At 35.3% G+C, this 17318-nt stretch overlaps 1 protein-coding gene across 3 annotated transcripts in view; it reads left to right on the top strand.

The window, feature by feature from the left end:
• LOC150110190 (nuclear pore complex protein Nup93-like) overlaps positions 1 to 17318 on the top strand; it is a 314507-nt gene that overhangs the window by 19646 nt on the left and 277543 nt on the right. For all 3 annotated transcript variants that reach the window (XM_090392052.1, XM_090392041.1, XM_090392034.1), the window contains exon 3: positions 6774 to 6891. In XM_090392052.1, the coding sequence (XP_090248178.1) occupies positions 6774 to 6891 (118 nt within the window). The remainder of the gene's footprint in view (positions 1 to 6773; positions 6892 to 17318) is intronic.

The raw sequence follows: 17318 nt of genomic DNA, 5'->3' as shown, positions 1-17318 counted from the left end.
CAACATCACCAGAGTTCAAGATCTGTACTATTAATATAAGAAACCTGAATGGCAAAGAAATGGAACTAACAGAAGAATTGAATAAATATCAGATAAACATAATAGGGTGACTGAAACAAACAAAAAAAAACTAGTGAGAACTTTCTGAGCAATAAATACAAAATGTTATATTCAGGCAATAACAATCAGGGAAAAGGAGTAGCTATAGTATTCAACACTAAATATGAGGCTAATCTTCTTGAATGTCAGGCAGTATAGAGTGATGTGGGCAAATATCAGAATGATGAACTGGACAATGAGACGTATTTGGGCCCATTGTTCCACAGAAGGTTCTACTAAGGTAGAAGTGGAGGAATTTTTTAAGGCCTTAGAGAAAGCAACTAAGACAATGAAAAAGGAAACGTTGGTTGGTCCTTGTTGGATCTAAATAGCAGAGTAGGGAATGATTGTCAGACATACAGAAATATGTTGGGAAAATTTGGAGAAAAGAGCAAAGCTAATAATAATGGCAAATACTGGTTGGATTTCTGCTCGGGACATGGACTAGTTATTACTAACACAATGTTCCAACATAAAATTGTGCATAAATTCATATGGAGTGAAGAGGCAAGGAATAAGAAAAGTCTCATTAACTATGTTATTGTTGATAGTGATATTTTGCCAGGAACTTGGGCAAAATATCACTATATCATTGGTGCAAGACAGTAGGGCATACAGAGGATTTGAAATTGAAATGGATCACCATTTAGTCCTCAGCAGGAAAATTGAATTTCATATTGAAAAGAAGAACATGTAAAAAAAGTTTTAAAGCGAATAAAAGTCAAGCAGCTCTCAGATGTGAACTGTAGACTAAATTACACAAACATTATTCAAGGAAAAAAAATGAAAGAATTTGAGATCAGGTACCAAACCTTCAAGAATCAATGGCAAGCCCTAAAGAAAACATTGATTCAGCCAGAGAGTCATGTGGTGAGGTTGTCTGCAAGGATAGAAAAACAAGAACTTCATGGTGGACACAGGAAATTAAAGAGGCAGTTAAGGAAAAGAAGAAATCATATCGAAAGTTCCTGTTAAATAAGCTTGTACTCTTACAGAATACAGAGACAAATGTAAAAAAGCGAAAATGCTGTGTAAAACTAGCTAAACAAAAGTCATTTGACGACTTTGACAAGAACATCGAAAATAAATATCAGGAAGATGGCAAAATATTCTGGAGGCTCAGAAATGTAGGAAAGAGTGCTGTAAGAGGAATTACAGATGATAAAGGTGACATGAAAACAGAGAAAAAGATATCCTATAGGTTTTTACTTTGAAAAATTGCTAAATGAAACAATCAGTGACAACACATTGGTAAAAAAGACCCAGGCATGCAATCAGGAATCAAGAATCTTGAAATATAAAAAGCAATCAAAAGTGAAAATGTGAAAAGGCAGCTGGAATAGATGATATTCGACCAGAAATACTGAAGTATGGAGGTATAAAAATCTTGCATTGGCTACACTGTATAGTTCAGAAGGCCTGGACAAAGGGATTAATTTGAGATGATTGGAGTGGAGTTCTTATAGTACCCATATACAAAAACAGAAATAAAACAATGTGAGAATTACAGAGCAATTTCCCTACTAAGTGTTCCTGGTAATATTTATGCAAGTACACTTGAGAAACGGTTGAGAAAGATTGTGGAAGGGAAGCTTGGTGAAGAACAAGCTGGATTCAGGCAAAATAGAGGATGTTAGGATCAGATTTTCATTTTACGACAAATAGCTGAGAAATCATGGGAATATAATCAAGATCTGTATTTAAATTTTGTAGATCTAGAAAAGGCACATGACAAGGTGCCTAGTGAAAAGCTATTCAAAACGCTACAATTGTATGGTATCAATGGGGCATTATATGAAGCAATACTTAAGTCTTTATTTGAATTGTAAGTCAGCAGTTAGAATTGAAGGAAGTACAATAAGATGGTTTGACGTTAAATCTCGTGTCAGACAAGGATGTACATTATCCCCTCTGTTATTCATTATCTATATGGATCACATTATGAAAGAAAGTGGTATTAAATCCAGTACAAGTCTGCAAGATTCTTTAACTAAATTGAATAACTGTTGTAATAGATTTGGTATGAAGGTTAGCTTGAAAATATCAAATGCATTGTGAATGGAGAATCTATAGAACAAGTAAAACATTTCAGCTACTTGCTATTTTTAGTGAAGATGGTAAATTAAATATGGACATAGACAACAAAATCAACAAAGCTGGTATGGTAGGAAGTCAACTGAATAAATTTATATTGAATAAGAGAGAAATTAGTCAAAACACTAAATTATACAAGACGGTGTTCAAACCAATTTTATCTTATGGATGTGAGAATGGGTTAGAAATAAAACACTTGACCAAAGACTAGACCACAGATACGAGTCCTCAGAAAGATTAGAGGTGTGAACAGTGAACAAAATTTTAGCCACGTGCAATGCATAGTTCTCATTTGGCAACCATTTAAAATGACCATGTTTGCATTTTTCATAAAAATGTAGAAAAATGAATTTCGTGCAGTGATAATACACTTTTATTGGAAGAAGTGGTCAGCTGTGCGGATCAAAGCCGAGTTAGATGCAGTTCATGGGGACTCTGCACCAGCATTAAAGACTTTATTTTTGGATAAATGAGTTTAAGTCCGTCGAAGATGAAGCAGGCACTGGACACCTGACAGAAGTCACTATGAAGGAAATGATTGACAAAGTCTATGGTATCCTTATGGAAGACTGCTGACTGAAAGTGTGTGAGATTGTAGGCATCTCAACTGAACAAGTGTATAATATCCTGCACGAAAATTTGCACATGAAAAAGCTGTGCGAGTGATGGGTGATTCGATTGTTGACTGTCGATCAAAAACTCATGCAAAAAGCATTTCAACTCAGTGTTTTGTGATGTTTAATTGCAATTCGCAGGATTTTTTTGTGTTGCGTGACTGTAGAAGAAACTAGGATCCACCACTACACACCTGAGTCCAAGTAGTAGTGAAAACAGTGAACAATGCTTAGTGAAAGAGCACTGAAAAATGTGAAGACCACTTTATTAGCTGTCAGGTGATGGCGACTGTTTTTTGGGATTCAAAAGGAATTATCATGATAAACTATTTGAAAAAGGGTAAGACACAGGAGTCCATTATGTGTCATTGTTGGACCATTTAAAAGAAGAACTGAAGAAAAAACGTCTCAGATTGGTGCGCACACATACAAAAAAAGTGCTCTTTCATCAAGATGATGCACCATCCCACACATCGGCTGTTGCAATGCCAAAATTCCACGAAATTGGTTCCACATGCACCTTATTCTCCGGACTTAGACCCGTGTGATTTCTTCTCGTTCCCAAACTTAAAAATTTGGCTTGGTGGGAAAAAATTTTCTTCAAGCGAGGATGTCATCAAGGCTGGCAATGACTATTTTGCACAATTTGACCCATCCTACTTTTTAGATGGGATGAAATAATTGGAAACTTGCTGGATCAAATGTGTAGACCTCGATGGAGACTATATTGAGAAATAAAGGTGATGATGGGGTTCTATGCCAGGTTGGCAGGAAAAAAGATCCAGAGGGAAAACCAATATAGGTGGATTGATACAGTAAAAAAGTGCCTTAGAAGATAGAAATATAATATATGATAATATTGGAGTCTTGATAGGTAACAGATTGATTTGGAGGAAAATTGTAGATAGGAAGTTAGTAATGATGTGAATTTTTCATGTAGTACTATCATATCCTGTACACCCCTTCAGGGTACATATCAGGAATTTGATGATGATATTTTGCTGGATTTCAAACCAGTATTTTCAGAGCAAAACAATACAGTTTACAGTGAGTAAGTGAAATAATTCAACTCTAGATCCTTTGTAACAGACAAAGGATTTAGAGTTGGACTGCATTTGTAGCTATAATTTGGGGTTTGGTCAAAAACAAACAGGTCAGGGTTCATGTCTGTAGGTGGTTGTGTACATCATTTAAGTTTGGTTAGGTGAATGTGGAAATTTTTTTTGGTAAGGTTTTTTTTTTAGTTAGTTACAATTTTTGGGGATTTTTTTTATCGGAGTTTTATTTTTTACTTCAGTGACATATCCATTTGAATTTATTTTCATGGTTGCATTTCATTGCTGAGGAAAACAAAGAATTGCAGGGAATATGCAGTGGAAGGAAATGATACTTTTAATCATATATAAATCTTATACAAAGAGCATTCATGCCATAACAGAATGAAGAATGAATAAGGCACAGAATTAAGAATATAAAAGTTTAGGTAAACAATACTTGGAAGACATTTTTAATAGTTAAAAAACGTTTAATTTTCTTGACCAAAAAGCTCTGGAAAGACTTTTAATGGGATTATATTGATCAAGTGCATATAATAAACAACTAAGTTATACCAACTAGTTTCACTAACTAAGTCAGTTGGCATCTTCAGGGTTCATAACTGATGTAAGGCACTAAAAAGTAAAAAACTGTTACAAACTATAATCAACCAATTCCAATTATATTAAACAAAGAACAGAGTGCGTACAATACATTCATAGAGCGTGAATGATATCACTTGTTGTTATTTAGGAACGTTCTATAGTTGGCACTATAATTCAGTTCTGGCAAGTTGAAGGATCTGATAAGGGTATTCCAGATCATGGGCAAGATTAGTCCTTGGTTCCTGTTAAGATTTTGTATACAGCAGGCAACTGTTGTGGCCTCCTTAAAAATTCGGGAGCGGAAGTCCTCCTCCATGTAAGTAATTGTGCTTCTATCCCACTCTATGGTATGGTTCGTTCTTGAGAAATGAAAAGCTAACCCCGATTTTTCTTCTCTGTTATTATTGACGTCACCTATGTGTTCTTTTTGCCTAATTTCAAGGCTCCTTGAAGTTTGGCCGATATAATTCAAGCCGCACGAGCAGGGTATGTTATAAACTCCAGCATATTTGGAGAAAGGATGGCTATCTTTTGGAGATCTTAAGAATTATCTAATCGTTTCTGTGGGTTTAAAGGCCACTCTTATTTTATGTGGTCTAAGGAGTCTAACAATCTTATGGGAAACTGTCCCTAAGTATGGAATGATGATGGTAGAAATATAACGTACATCATCTTGTTGTCTTTGTCGGGGTTCAGAGAAAAGTATCTTGTGGACGAGTCTTTGAGGAAATCCATTCATGGTAAGGTTGGTGGATATCAGGGATAGTTCTTTCTGGAGGTCTTGTTAATCCGTTGTAAGGAGAGAGGCTTGGTTCTTCAACATGTGTACAATACTAAGCTTCTGAAAAATGTGGTGTGAGGAAGTGAAATGTGAATAACGTCCTGTATTGGTAGGTTTACGGTAAACTGAGAGGTTGATACCACCATTCGGAAGCTTAATTAAAGTGCCCAGAAATGATAATTGGTTATCTTCTTCAAGTTCTAGAGTGAATTTGATTGTGTGGTGTAGAGAGTTGATTTTGTTAAGAAAGTCGAACAGGTCCTTTTTTGTGTGGTTCCAAACGATAAAGATATCATCCACGTATCTCCACCATACTGTGGGTTTAGGGTCTGTTTGAGTTAAGATTTTACTTTCAAAATCCTCCATAAAGAGATCAGCACAAGATGGAGAGAGAGGGGGCTACCCATTGCCAGGCCAGTCAATTGCTGATATGTGGTTTTATTCCATAAGAAAAGTTTGATGTTAAACAATGATGGAACAGAGAAGTAATGTCTTGTGGGAGCAAACTTCCTAAAATGTTGATGACTTCCTCCACAGGGATGTTAGTGAATAGAGATGTAACATCCAGGCTGGCGAGTAAATCCGTATTGGAGATAGAGATGTTGTTCAGTTTCTCAACGAAATGTTGCGAATTTCGTATATAAGTCCGAATTATGGATGTGAGGTTTGAGGAGGCCTGCCAGGTTTTTAGATAACAGATAAGTTGGTGAATTGATTCCATCCACAATTGGGCATAGTGGTATTCCATTTTTGTGTACCTTAGGAGCACCATATAGTCTTGGTGTTAGTGGATGCATGGATTTCAATCTTCGTTTTAAGTCTATAGACCAGTTCTCCATATGACGTATTAAATCCTATTAATATTAGTATTAAATGTGTCCTAGTCACAGACCCAACACTGAAGAACCACAATGATACCAACGATTTAGTACGTCATATGGAGAACTGGAAGAGCACATAGGTGACGTCAATAATAACAGAGAAGAAAATTCGGGGTTAGCTTTTCATTTCTCAAGAACGAACCATACTATAGTGGGATAGAAGCACAATTACTTACATGGAGGAGGACTTCTGCTCCCGAATTTTTAAGGAGGCCACAACATTTGCCCGCTGTATACAAAACCTTAACAGGAACCAAGGACTAATCTTGCCTGTGATCTGGAAGACCCTTATCAGATCCTTCAACTCGCCAGAACTGAATTATAGTGCCAACTATAGAGCGTTCCTAAATAACAACAAGTGATATCATTCACGCTCTATGAATGTATTGTATGCGCTCTGTTCTTTGTTTAATATAATTGGAATCAGTTGATTATAGTTTGTAACAGTTTTTTACTTTTTAGTGCCTTACATCAGTTATGTACCCTGAAGATGCCAACAGACTTAGTTGGTGAAACTAGTTGGTATAACTTAGTTGTTTATTATATGCACTTGATCAATATAATCCCATTAAAAGTCTTTCCAGAACATTTTTAATAGTGTTATAATATGGTCAAATGTTACTGTTTTTTTGTAACTGCAAAAGTTTTACTTTGTTTTTTTCAGATCAATCCTTCTAGGAAGTAAAGGCTATGATCTTCCTCAGATATCTCAAAAATTAGAAAGTTTGAGCACTGCTAAAACATTTGAACCAATTGAGCCAGTAAGAGAAACAGATATTCAGGTATTTTCATTCTTGGTTGTGTTAAATGCTCTTTTTGTATAAGATTTTTTTTTTTCCCCGTTTGGTTTGTGAAGTTCTTTGAATTTTAAATGGTTATGTTTCAGGTTTTAGTAGGCTGTAAAAGAAATGTTACTCTCTCTCTCCCTCTCTTTCTTCCCTACCTCTTTTATTGCCCCATGCATTACAGCTGTTTTATAAAATTTGGGCAGTGACATTTTTTATAACTTAACGTGATTTAGCTGAATAACAAATCCCCGATTTTTGATTAATGAAACATCATTTATGCTTAAGAAAAGGCTAAACAAGCTACCTGAAAGATAAGTTGTAATGTATTTAAGGTTTGCACATTACTATTGAGTTAACCAGTGTTGCTTTCTTAACTCACTTTCCTCCCCTAGCCAAGCTATTCTAAATGATAGCTTGGCTTAAGGGAACATGCTGACTAGTTTGGCCATCTATCCACACCATAAATTTTTTTTGTTTTGGCAGTGATCACTAAGAAATTCACAGGCAGTCTGTGTTAAAGCGTCTTAAAGTGTTTGTGTTTCTGTGGTGAAGGCCCTGAGTGCTGCAATTTTCTGCACTTCATCCTTCTCATTGTCTTCTTTAGCAGGTTGCGCTGCCAGCTCTTCCTTTGACAGGCTCTCTATGAATTTTTAGCAACTCACTGACATCATCAATGTCAAAAACATCAGCCACTTCTGAAAAGGCTCAAACTAAGGCTAATTGCATTACATCACAATTTCTGCCATGCATCATTCACACATAACTGACACTTCTTTCAAGGCTGTTGCTGCAATTTTTGTTATGCTCTTAAGGATATTAAAGGACTTCTAGTAGTCTTGTACAAACAAAGAACCAGATGCTTGCACTGCCGCTACAATCCCTCTGAGGGGGGTTGTGCATAAGTAGTATACCTTAAAGGCTGCAATGACACCCTGGTGCATCGACTGCAAAAGTGATGTAATACTGAGTGGCAAATAAACCACTTTAACATCCAGGGTATCACTATATGAATCTTCATTTGTTGAATGTCCAAGGTGTTGTCAAGGGCTGAAACAGTTTTATTAGGCAAGTTATTTGCAGCACAAAATTTGTCCACCCATGGACAAAAGTATGAACTGTATCATTCAATAAAGATTGTCTGGGTCACTCATTTTTTTTATTTTTATTAGAACACCACACAATAGGTAAACAGTCTTAACAATGTCCTTCATAATTGAAGGACATTAAGAGGGTGTAGCTGCATGCTACACAACAGTGGTTTTAATCTAAATATGCCTGATACATTGCCACCCCTCAGTAAGTAAGTTAGTTTTTTTGCAGCCTTAAAACCATGACTAGATTTCTCTTCACAGCTAGGTATGTCTTACTAGGCATCTTTTTTCGGTACAGAGCTATCTCATCCACATTAGAAATAAATCAAGGATGTAGCTACTCATTTTTTGCAAAAATATCAGCACTAGCTGCTTCCATCAGAAATTTTGACATTGTGAATTTTTGTCCATTTTTTGAATTGGATAAACCAACCCAACCCCTGTTTACCACAAATTATTCTTTTCTACTATCATCTTCATTCATTTTATTAAGCAAGGTGTTACGTCGTGGTTTTTCTTTAAATCTATGTTACTATTATCCCCTCTTGTGCCAATTAAGAATGAGATCTCCAGTCTATCTCTCTGGGGCTGTTTCCTTTTTGAATTCTGACAAATTTGTTTGTTCCAGCTGCGCCAGTCAGAATCCTAGGAGAGAAGAATTCTTGCTCAGAGAAACTTTCCCAGAGTTGTAACAGCTACCTAAATTCGCTAAATATACCATATTTTCCGGTGTATAAGACGCTCCTATGTATAAAACGCACCCAAGAAATTTAATACAATTTTCTGGAAAAAACCTAAACTTTAAACCATTTCAAAATTGTAATTTTTTCATTGTTGAATCACATATTTATGAAAAGAAATAATTTTGTCTTCATATTCTTTTGGCATTTTTTGACTGATTTTTGTTTTTCTACGCATACAAAGTCCACTGCGTTTCATGAAATGGTAACACCACCTTTAAAATCTTCAATGTTACACTCACAGACTACTTTGACTGCATGTGTACAAATCATTTTTGTTGAAATGGCAATGCCATTTTGCCAATTTTCTTGCGCCCATTTCAAAACTTCGGTCTCTAGTTCTGGCCACATCGCAATTTTTCCATGTTCCGCGCGCTTTTCATTATGCAAATTGTACAAAATCTCCTTCTGACCACGCCAAGTTCTAATCATTTTTTCTGTAGGCAGAGGTCCAAAATGTCTTTCAGCTTCCCTATTCCCGTGTTCTTCTGCATATTTTACAACCTGCAATTTGTAACTTGAAGAATATGAATGTCGCCAGTTTTTTTTCCATCACTAAAATCTACGGGGAAATATCAAACTGAAAAGAAAATATCTCAACACGTCACCTCAATACTGATAAACATCGGTAACTGATTACTCGGATAAGATATTGTTGGATCCTACTTATTCTTAATCTGTACTTTGAACCCGACATTTAGTTATCACGATGTTCTTAACCTAAAAAAAATAGTTGCTAGTTGATTTCTAATTCAAATATAGAGAAAATTTATATTTATAGACTGTGCCACTCTATATCTGGATTAGTTCAAGAATTGAAGATAAACCAACTCTCAACTACCCTTCCTTTATATGTTGTTATTATAAATACTGGCCGAGTATATTTAACCTTTTTATCACTCCCGCTTTGGTTCGAATATTTTATGAATGGTGCAGTAAAAGAGATTCAGGCAAAATACAACTTTTGATTAACAAAAACAAACATTTAATTTTAAAATCGCAAATTTTACACTTAACTTCAAATCGCTAATTAAGTTATTAGAAACACTTCAGCTTTCCTGGCAATACAGTCATGCAAACTCAGACAATGGTAATTCTGTTATCTCTACTTTACAGTCTTCTCACAGTTCCTTAAATTCCAAATACAATAAAATTTTCAGTAACACTTCTTCACAAACAATCACTTTTAATTTTACATTTTGGCTAATTCTCCACAATAGTTACTGTTAGTATCAGGGAATTCTAAGATGAAACTCACACACTTCTCTGTACAGAAATATTAAGGTTGGAATAATCTTACTGATAATCTTTTCTTCTTCATTTACTTATGTAAACACTTTTTATAACTGTAACACTTTGAACAGTAAACAGCAGTCATTAAAATAATTCTTCTAAGCAATAACTAAATTAATCATCAGTCACAATACACATAAACAAACGTTGTTGCATAAAGTACTACCGATCACTCATGAAATAAAGCAATACAATAATTCCTTAACTTTAGGTTTTATATGCACAGTTGTTCATCCCTCCGGCATTCAATTAATTCTTTAAGCACTATACTTCTGAATACAACTATCGTTAAACTTCAATTTTCACAGCCTCTACTTATTCTCTATACTTCAAGTAGACTATACTTCAAGGTTCCGTATGTCCTTGAAAGGTCGGCGCTGAAACTAAATCTCAACTCAAGTGTTGCTAGTCTATTTAGTAGTCACTCAGCTGCTTTCCGTAGCTATAATTGTTATTCTACAACTTATTAGCTAACCGCCTCTCGACTAGTAGACTTTATTTAGCTGCTTGAGTGACTTGCCGACTTGCTATTATCGCACTGTGATTCCCGAATGCTCCGATTCCAACCTAATGCCAATCTCTCTCTTATAAATCTCTAATCCTCTTTCTTTTCCAGCGTTCCTCGCTTTTTATATCAGTTTTTCCCGCCTAAATTCTTCTCATGATCTCTTTAACTAATTCCGTTTTAGTAAACCTTCAGCTTTCTCCCCACGTTCTGTTCCAAACACATGCTCATTCACTTACATACGTTTCCATGACAACCAAAACAAAATATAATAAAATTGAGGTATTGCATAACGTTAAACTTTCACAAACAGGAATAAATAAGGGATATTTACATTTCAAATAATGCGCAGTTAATTTATCAAATACAAATTCTTATAATATTAACATAGTAATAAATAAAATAGCTTAATAATATTTAATACAGTCTTATCACTATTAATACATATATCTTTGATTAAATAATTAGATATTAGACAAAATTAAAGTAGTTATGAATATTAAAATGTAAAATAAGTTGTTTACATTAAATAATATTTACAAGTCTAGCCTTTGTGATGGAAGATCATGTTGGATTCTGAAGCAAATAATAATTACTCTAATCTCTACATAATAAGAATCCAACAATATTATGAAATTTGAATAGGCACTCCCCGTTCTTAGCCAATCACGCACTAGAAGTCACGTGAAGGTCATGCATCAATTTGATTGCACCATTAACTGCCTACAAAGATCTTGGAACATAAAAGGGAGTGCATATGACTTTGAAAAGAGGAAACAATCTTTACCTTCATTATATAAGATGCACCCCATTTTTAAGATGAATTTTTAAGGTAAAAAAGTGCGTCTTATACACCGTAAAATACGGTATATAGCATCTGTAGAGATCTCAGTTTGCAGTCATGGCTCTTTCCTTTCTAATTATTCTATACCTTCCCCTTACGCATAGGTTCAAACTTTTATAAGTGGTAAATTAGTCTCATGCTCAAGCAAAATTCAGGCTTACATAGTAAAACATGTTTATTAAAGATTAATGGGTTTACAATTAGGTTTAAACATATCAAAAGCTTATCACATTACCTATACTAAATCAACTGACAATCATAAATGAACATTCTAGTTAATGAACATATAACTCATATTCTCTGGTCAACTAAAACACACTTAGCATGGGAAAACACAAGTTTACATTTTAACTTCAAACGCTAACATAGACCCCCCCACCACATTAATTAGGTCTCACACAAGAACTTAAGTCCTCCGATTACCAGTCCAATGGGGCTAACAAGTTACAATGCATATAAGTCATTCAAAAAGTTCTCTAGGCAATTGTCCATTTTCTTCCAATTAGAAATTGATTCACCCTTTTCATCTAATGCTAATTGTTAATAAAATAAGAGAATTCTGTACATTACCACTGCCGCATGAGGTTACCATATCCCCTTTGTCTGTCCTTTACTATTTATACTTTGCTACTTCAGTGGGTTGCTTCCACGTGGAGGTCACTTTGCTCGTCCCATACAACCATTTTCTGCACTCTGCTGGGCAAACGCTCGTCTCGCTGGTCACTATCATCAGACTGCCCGTCTTCCTGGAGGAACTTTCCATTGTCTCATTCCGGTAGCACTTCTACCGATGGCCTGAGTCGGTGGACACCGTCATCTCGCGTACAGCTCGCCCGATACTCGTCAGTCAGCAACGGGGAGAAACTTGCTGTCTGGAGTCGTTTGGAATTCCCTTCTGCTGGTCAGCACTGTGGGTCCGAAAGAAAAACAGGAAGAAAAAAACGGGGGTTGAAACCAACGCGAACCGCATTTATTATCCCTTGTTGCGCCCTCTTTTTTGTTGCAGAAGTTTTCTCATGGTGCCTTTCTATTGGTCCTTAAGTTGTTTAGTCACAACTCTTCTCCTCAAGAGCGCTCTTTTCGGGGAAGGCGAGTTCAATTCGCTTTCCACGAATGCCTTCGCTTCGGGCATTACGCTTATTGTGGGTAACTCACACGCAACCTTTGGACCTTTGTTTGCATTGACATACATTTTGCATAGAGTATTTTTTCTTACTAGTGTTTTCAAACAACAATATTTCTATCTAGACAGACAAATTCCACCTTTTTTTTGTACTTCATTTTAAGGTAATTTAATTAGGTTCTCTATTAACAATTTGTTTCTTTACTAACAGTACAAGTATTTCTTGGTTATTATTGTATTCTTGTTAAATCTTGAATGAATGATCCTTTTGACGAAAAGGTCCTTATTCAAGATCTAACAAAGGACTTTGCCTTGTCCATGATTACTGCTTGAGTTACAGGAAAGTTGTTTTGATTCATGTTTCATGTCATCAACCGTAGCACTAAAATTTTTCCATTTTTTCCATTACTTCACTCCTTGAACATGATGTTCTCGACACTTTTACATTAACAATTCCGCATGCTTTATCTTATCTGCATTGCTTTTTGTTGTTGAAACCATAGAAGGTATTAACTTTAATCCTCTACATGCACAGAATGATGCTCACCTGATTCGATGTGTTAAATCACTTCCATTTATTTTCTTTAATGATAATCGGCCCTTCAGAACACATGCAATTTACAGACAAAAAATACTGGTTGTGGTGGAGGTGGGCGGTAGATAGCGTTGATTCATAGTAGAGGTTCGGTATAGTAGTTGAGACAGTTGTAGGTGTCCTCCCGCGATGAGTCTTCAGACTCCTTGGAGGTGTCACGAATAATAATAATAATAATAAATGCTTTTTTCAACTAAGGAGAATGTTGAATCAGCTCTAAGTTTACATGACATTTCTAATTTATTGTTTAGCTCACGGTACAAATATACTACAGGTTTGCAGAAAAACTATTCGTGTGTGGGAGCTACATAAAAAAAAAAAATGCTAATGTTAGTAAAATCACTTTTTTAGCAATCTTTATATGGTTCATGGTAGACGAAAATGTAGAACACCAGACAATAGGTAAACTGAGGTTTACCTATTGTTTTTGTTGTTGATTTTGAAATATTCATTAATTTGAATCTTTGTAAATAGAGGGAACATAAAATGAGGCCTTCCTTGATGTATATAACTTATTCACTTAAATAACCTTAACAGTGATTTTACTTATTAAGAGATTTTGAAAGTTTATTTTTCACTTGGTCAGACTATAATAAATTTAGTTTAATCCTTCATCCAAGTGTGTGCAAACAAAGTTTGCGCCTAAAAGTATCTTCAGGTCCTGAAGATACTTTCAGGCACAAACTTTGTTTGCACACCCTTGGATAAAAGATTAAACTAAATTTATTATTAAGAGATTGAGTCTTCAAACATCTTTATAACCAAAAGAAAATTATCTCATCATCATCATCATCATCAAATTCCTGACATGTACATGTCAGGAATTTGATGATGATGACTTACAGGATATGATAGTGTTTGATGATGATGGTGTACAGGATATGATAGTACTACATGAAAAATTTACATCATTACTAACTTCCTATGCACAATTTTCTTCCAAATCAGTTTGTTACTTGTCAAGACTCCAACATTATCAAATCTTATATTTCTATCATCTAAGGCACTTTGTACCGTATCAATCCACCTATATCTTGGTCTTCCTCTGGGTCGTTTTCCTGCCAACCTGGCAGAGAACACTTGTTTTGCTAATCTTTCCTCGCCCATTCTGTTTAAGTGACCATACCACCTGAGATTAGCTCTACTAACACATTCCTGGATGTTGACAATGTCAAGTTCTTTCCTAATATTCTCGTTTTTTAATATGATATTGCCATTGATGCCATCTGTTCACTCCTCTAATCTTTCTCAGGACTCTCATATCTGCAGTCTCTAGTCTTTGGTCAAGTATTTTACTTCTGACCCAGTTCTCAGATCCATAAGTTAAAACTGGTTTGAACACTGTCTTGTATATAGCTAATTTAGTGTTCTGACTAATTTCTCTCTTATTCCATATGAATTTATTCAATTGACTTCCTACCATACCAACTTTGTTGATTCTGTTGTGTATTTCCTTATTTAATTTACCATCTTCACTAAAAATCGTGCCTAAGTAGCTGAAATGTTTTACTTGTTCCACAGGTTCCCCGTTTACAGCACAGTTGATATTTTCAACAATTCTACCTATTTTCATTGTCTTTGTCTTTTTAATGCTGACCTTCATGCCATATCTATTACAACGGTTATTCAATTTAGTCAGGGAATCTTGAAAACTTGTAGCAGATTAATTTAGAAGTATAACATCGTCCGCATAAAGCAAAGAGCTGACATTAACATCTCCAATTCTGATATCATGTTTAATACCAGTTTCCTTCATAATGTGATCCATATAGATAATTAACAGAGGGGATAATGTACATCCTTGTCTCACACCAGATTTAACATTAAACCATCTTCCTGTACTTCCTTCAATTCTAACCGCTGACTTACAACTCAAATAAAGACTAAGTATTGCTTGATATAATGCCCCATTGATACCATATAACCGCAGCATATTGAATAGCTTCTCTCTTGGCACCTTGTCATATGCCTTTTCCAAATCGACAAAACTTAAGTACAGATCTTTGTTATATTCCCATGCTTTCTCGACTATTTGTCATAAAGTGAAGATCTGATGCTGACAGCCTCTATTTGGCCTGAATCCAGCTTGTTCTTCACCAAGCTTTTCTTCCACAATTCTTCTCAACTGTTTCTCAAGTATACTTGCATAGATCTTGCCAGGAACACTCAGTAGGGAAATACCTCTGAAATTCTCACATTCAGTTTTATTTCCCTTTTTATATATGGGTACTATTAGAGCTCTACTATTAGAGCTCTACACATCAGGAATTGATCCCTCTATCCAGGCTTTTTGAACAATGCAGTGCAGCCACTGTAAGACTTTTATACCACCATACTTTCAGCATTTCTGGTCGAATATCATCTACTCCTGCTGCCTTTATTATCTTTAATTTACAAACACTGACATAACCAACATAACAAATATAAATATTGAAATGTAAGCAAGATGACATAATGATAAAATTATAGAGTAACGGAATGACACTTATGCTACGAAAAAATAATTTAATATTTAAATAATTTTTGGCTAGGTTTCTTAGCCATTGTCAATACAGTTGAAAAGAGTTAAATACAATAAGAACAACACTTAAATTGCATGCATGTGATATATGCTATCAGCTGCAGGAGGATAACTTCATCTACAACTATTAGAATTCACAGAAATAAATATAAATAATTACAATTTTAAGAAATACAGGAATGAGGAGTGCTACTTAGGATGATTTTCCAAAATTAGGAAAGTTTAGTGCAGTTGTTTTTGTTGAGGATCAGACTATGAATGACGCTTCTGATAAATGACAGCTTTCTTTATATAATCGTTCAAGAAGAAAATTTTTTGTAGGCCTTTAGTTTTGTTCCATTGAATTCTGTGCCTAGTTGAGAAGGTGTAGCTAGCTAAATCAGACTTATCAGACTCTTGAAGTAAAATATACTCTTGATGTTATTCTAGATGAATCTAAGCTGACCGACCTGTCTGCCCATAATATCAAAGGCCTGAACAAGGGATTCTGTGAACTCCAGGGTAAGAGAGGCTAAGAAGGAATTTAGTTTTTGAACTGAGCAAAAAGAAACTTAGACCAATCTGATGAAGTGTTGCAGTTTTCCCTGATAAGTAGAGGAATTGCTATCTTCTACTTCACATCTACTTGAAGTAGAAGACAAAAATTGTCTCCCCTGGATATTCTTATTTGCTGCATCAACCTAATGACAGTCTACAGCTTTTAGCTTACAGGAAACCAACTCATACTAGTACATATGTTAATGCTGCTTCTCATTGTCATTGCCCATGTCAGAAATATGCTGTGATTAAAAGTTTAGTTGACTGTTCATAAAATAATGCAAAAATAATTCAAAAATAATTATGATCTTCATCCAAATTCTCTATGAGAAGTTTCTAGAATTACTATTCCATGTGTTAAAGGACTATTGGAGAAAATTGCATGACTTCTTCGTCAGCACCTACAAGTTTCTTTCTGTCCAGTTATAGTCCGAACCTCTACCAAAACAATTACCTTAAACTTTCCCAATTTTGGGAATCATTCTAAGTGATGCTCCTCACAGGAGCATCACTTAGAATGTCTCCTGTGTTTCTTAAATTGTAATTATTTAAATTTATTTCTTTGAATTCTAATAGTTGTAGATGGAGTTATCCTTCAGTTCATAGCATATTTGGTGCTATTTGGTTTTCAGTCTGGAAAAAGTGTTGTTGAAGTGAAAGTGGATATGCAAAATCAAGGAATATGAATCTTTTTTTGGGGGGGGTGGGGACTGTTGAGTGAGTACACAGATACTAGTGAGGTAATTGATTGTAAGAATGTGCAAAATATGCCTAAGTTAGTATCACTGGAAACACATCAAAATGGGATAGTTTGGCTTAAGAGGCTATTGCACTTTATGCACACTAATTAGATAGCTTATTATGTCTGTACATGAATGCTAGGAGTATTATCAGAAACATAGGGGTAGAGTTTTTTACCTTGGTCAATATATTGGGACCTCAGATTATAGGCACTAGTGAAACCTGGCTATCAGCATCAGACAGTATTTTTGGGAAGGATAGACAGGAGAGGAGGAGGAGGGAGGGGGGGAGGGCTTGCTGGTAATGATATCAGATAGTTAATTGAGACCTATGATTGTAACACTACTAACAGTTTTTCATGTCGCAGTGAGCTTGAAGCCATCTGGTGAGGTGGAATCTAACAAGAAATGCATCACCAAAAAAAGACAATG

This window comes from Typopeltis vanoorti, chromosome 1 (assembly GCF_054136105.1).
Source record: "Typopeltis vanoorti isolate ZY-2024b chromosome 1, IOZ_Tvanoo_1.0, whole genome shotgun sequence".
Lineage (NCBI taxonomy): Eukaryota > Metazoa > Arthropoda > Arachnida > Uropygi > Thelyphonidae > Typopeltis > Typopeltis vanoorti.
Note: the sequence above shows the minus strand (reverse complement) of the source record. Positions and strands in the feature narration are given on the sequence as shown.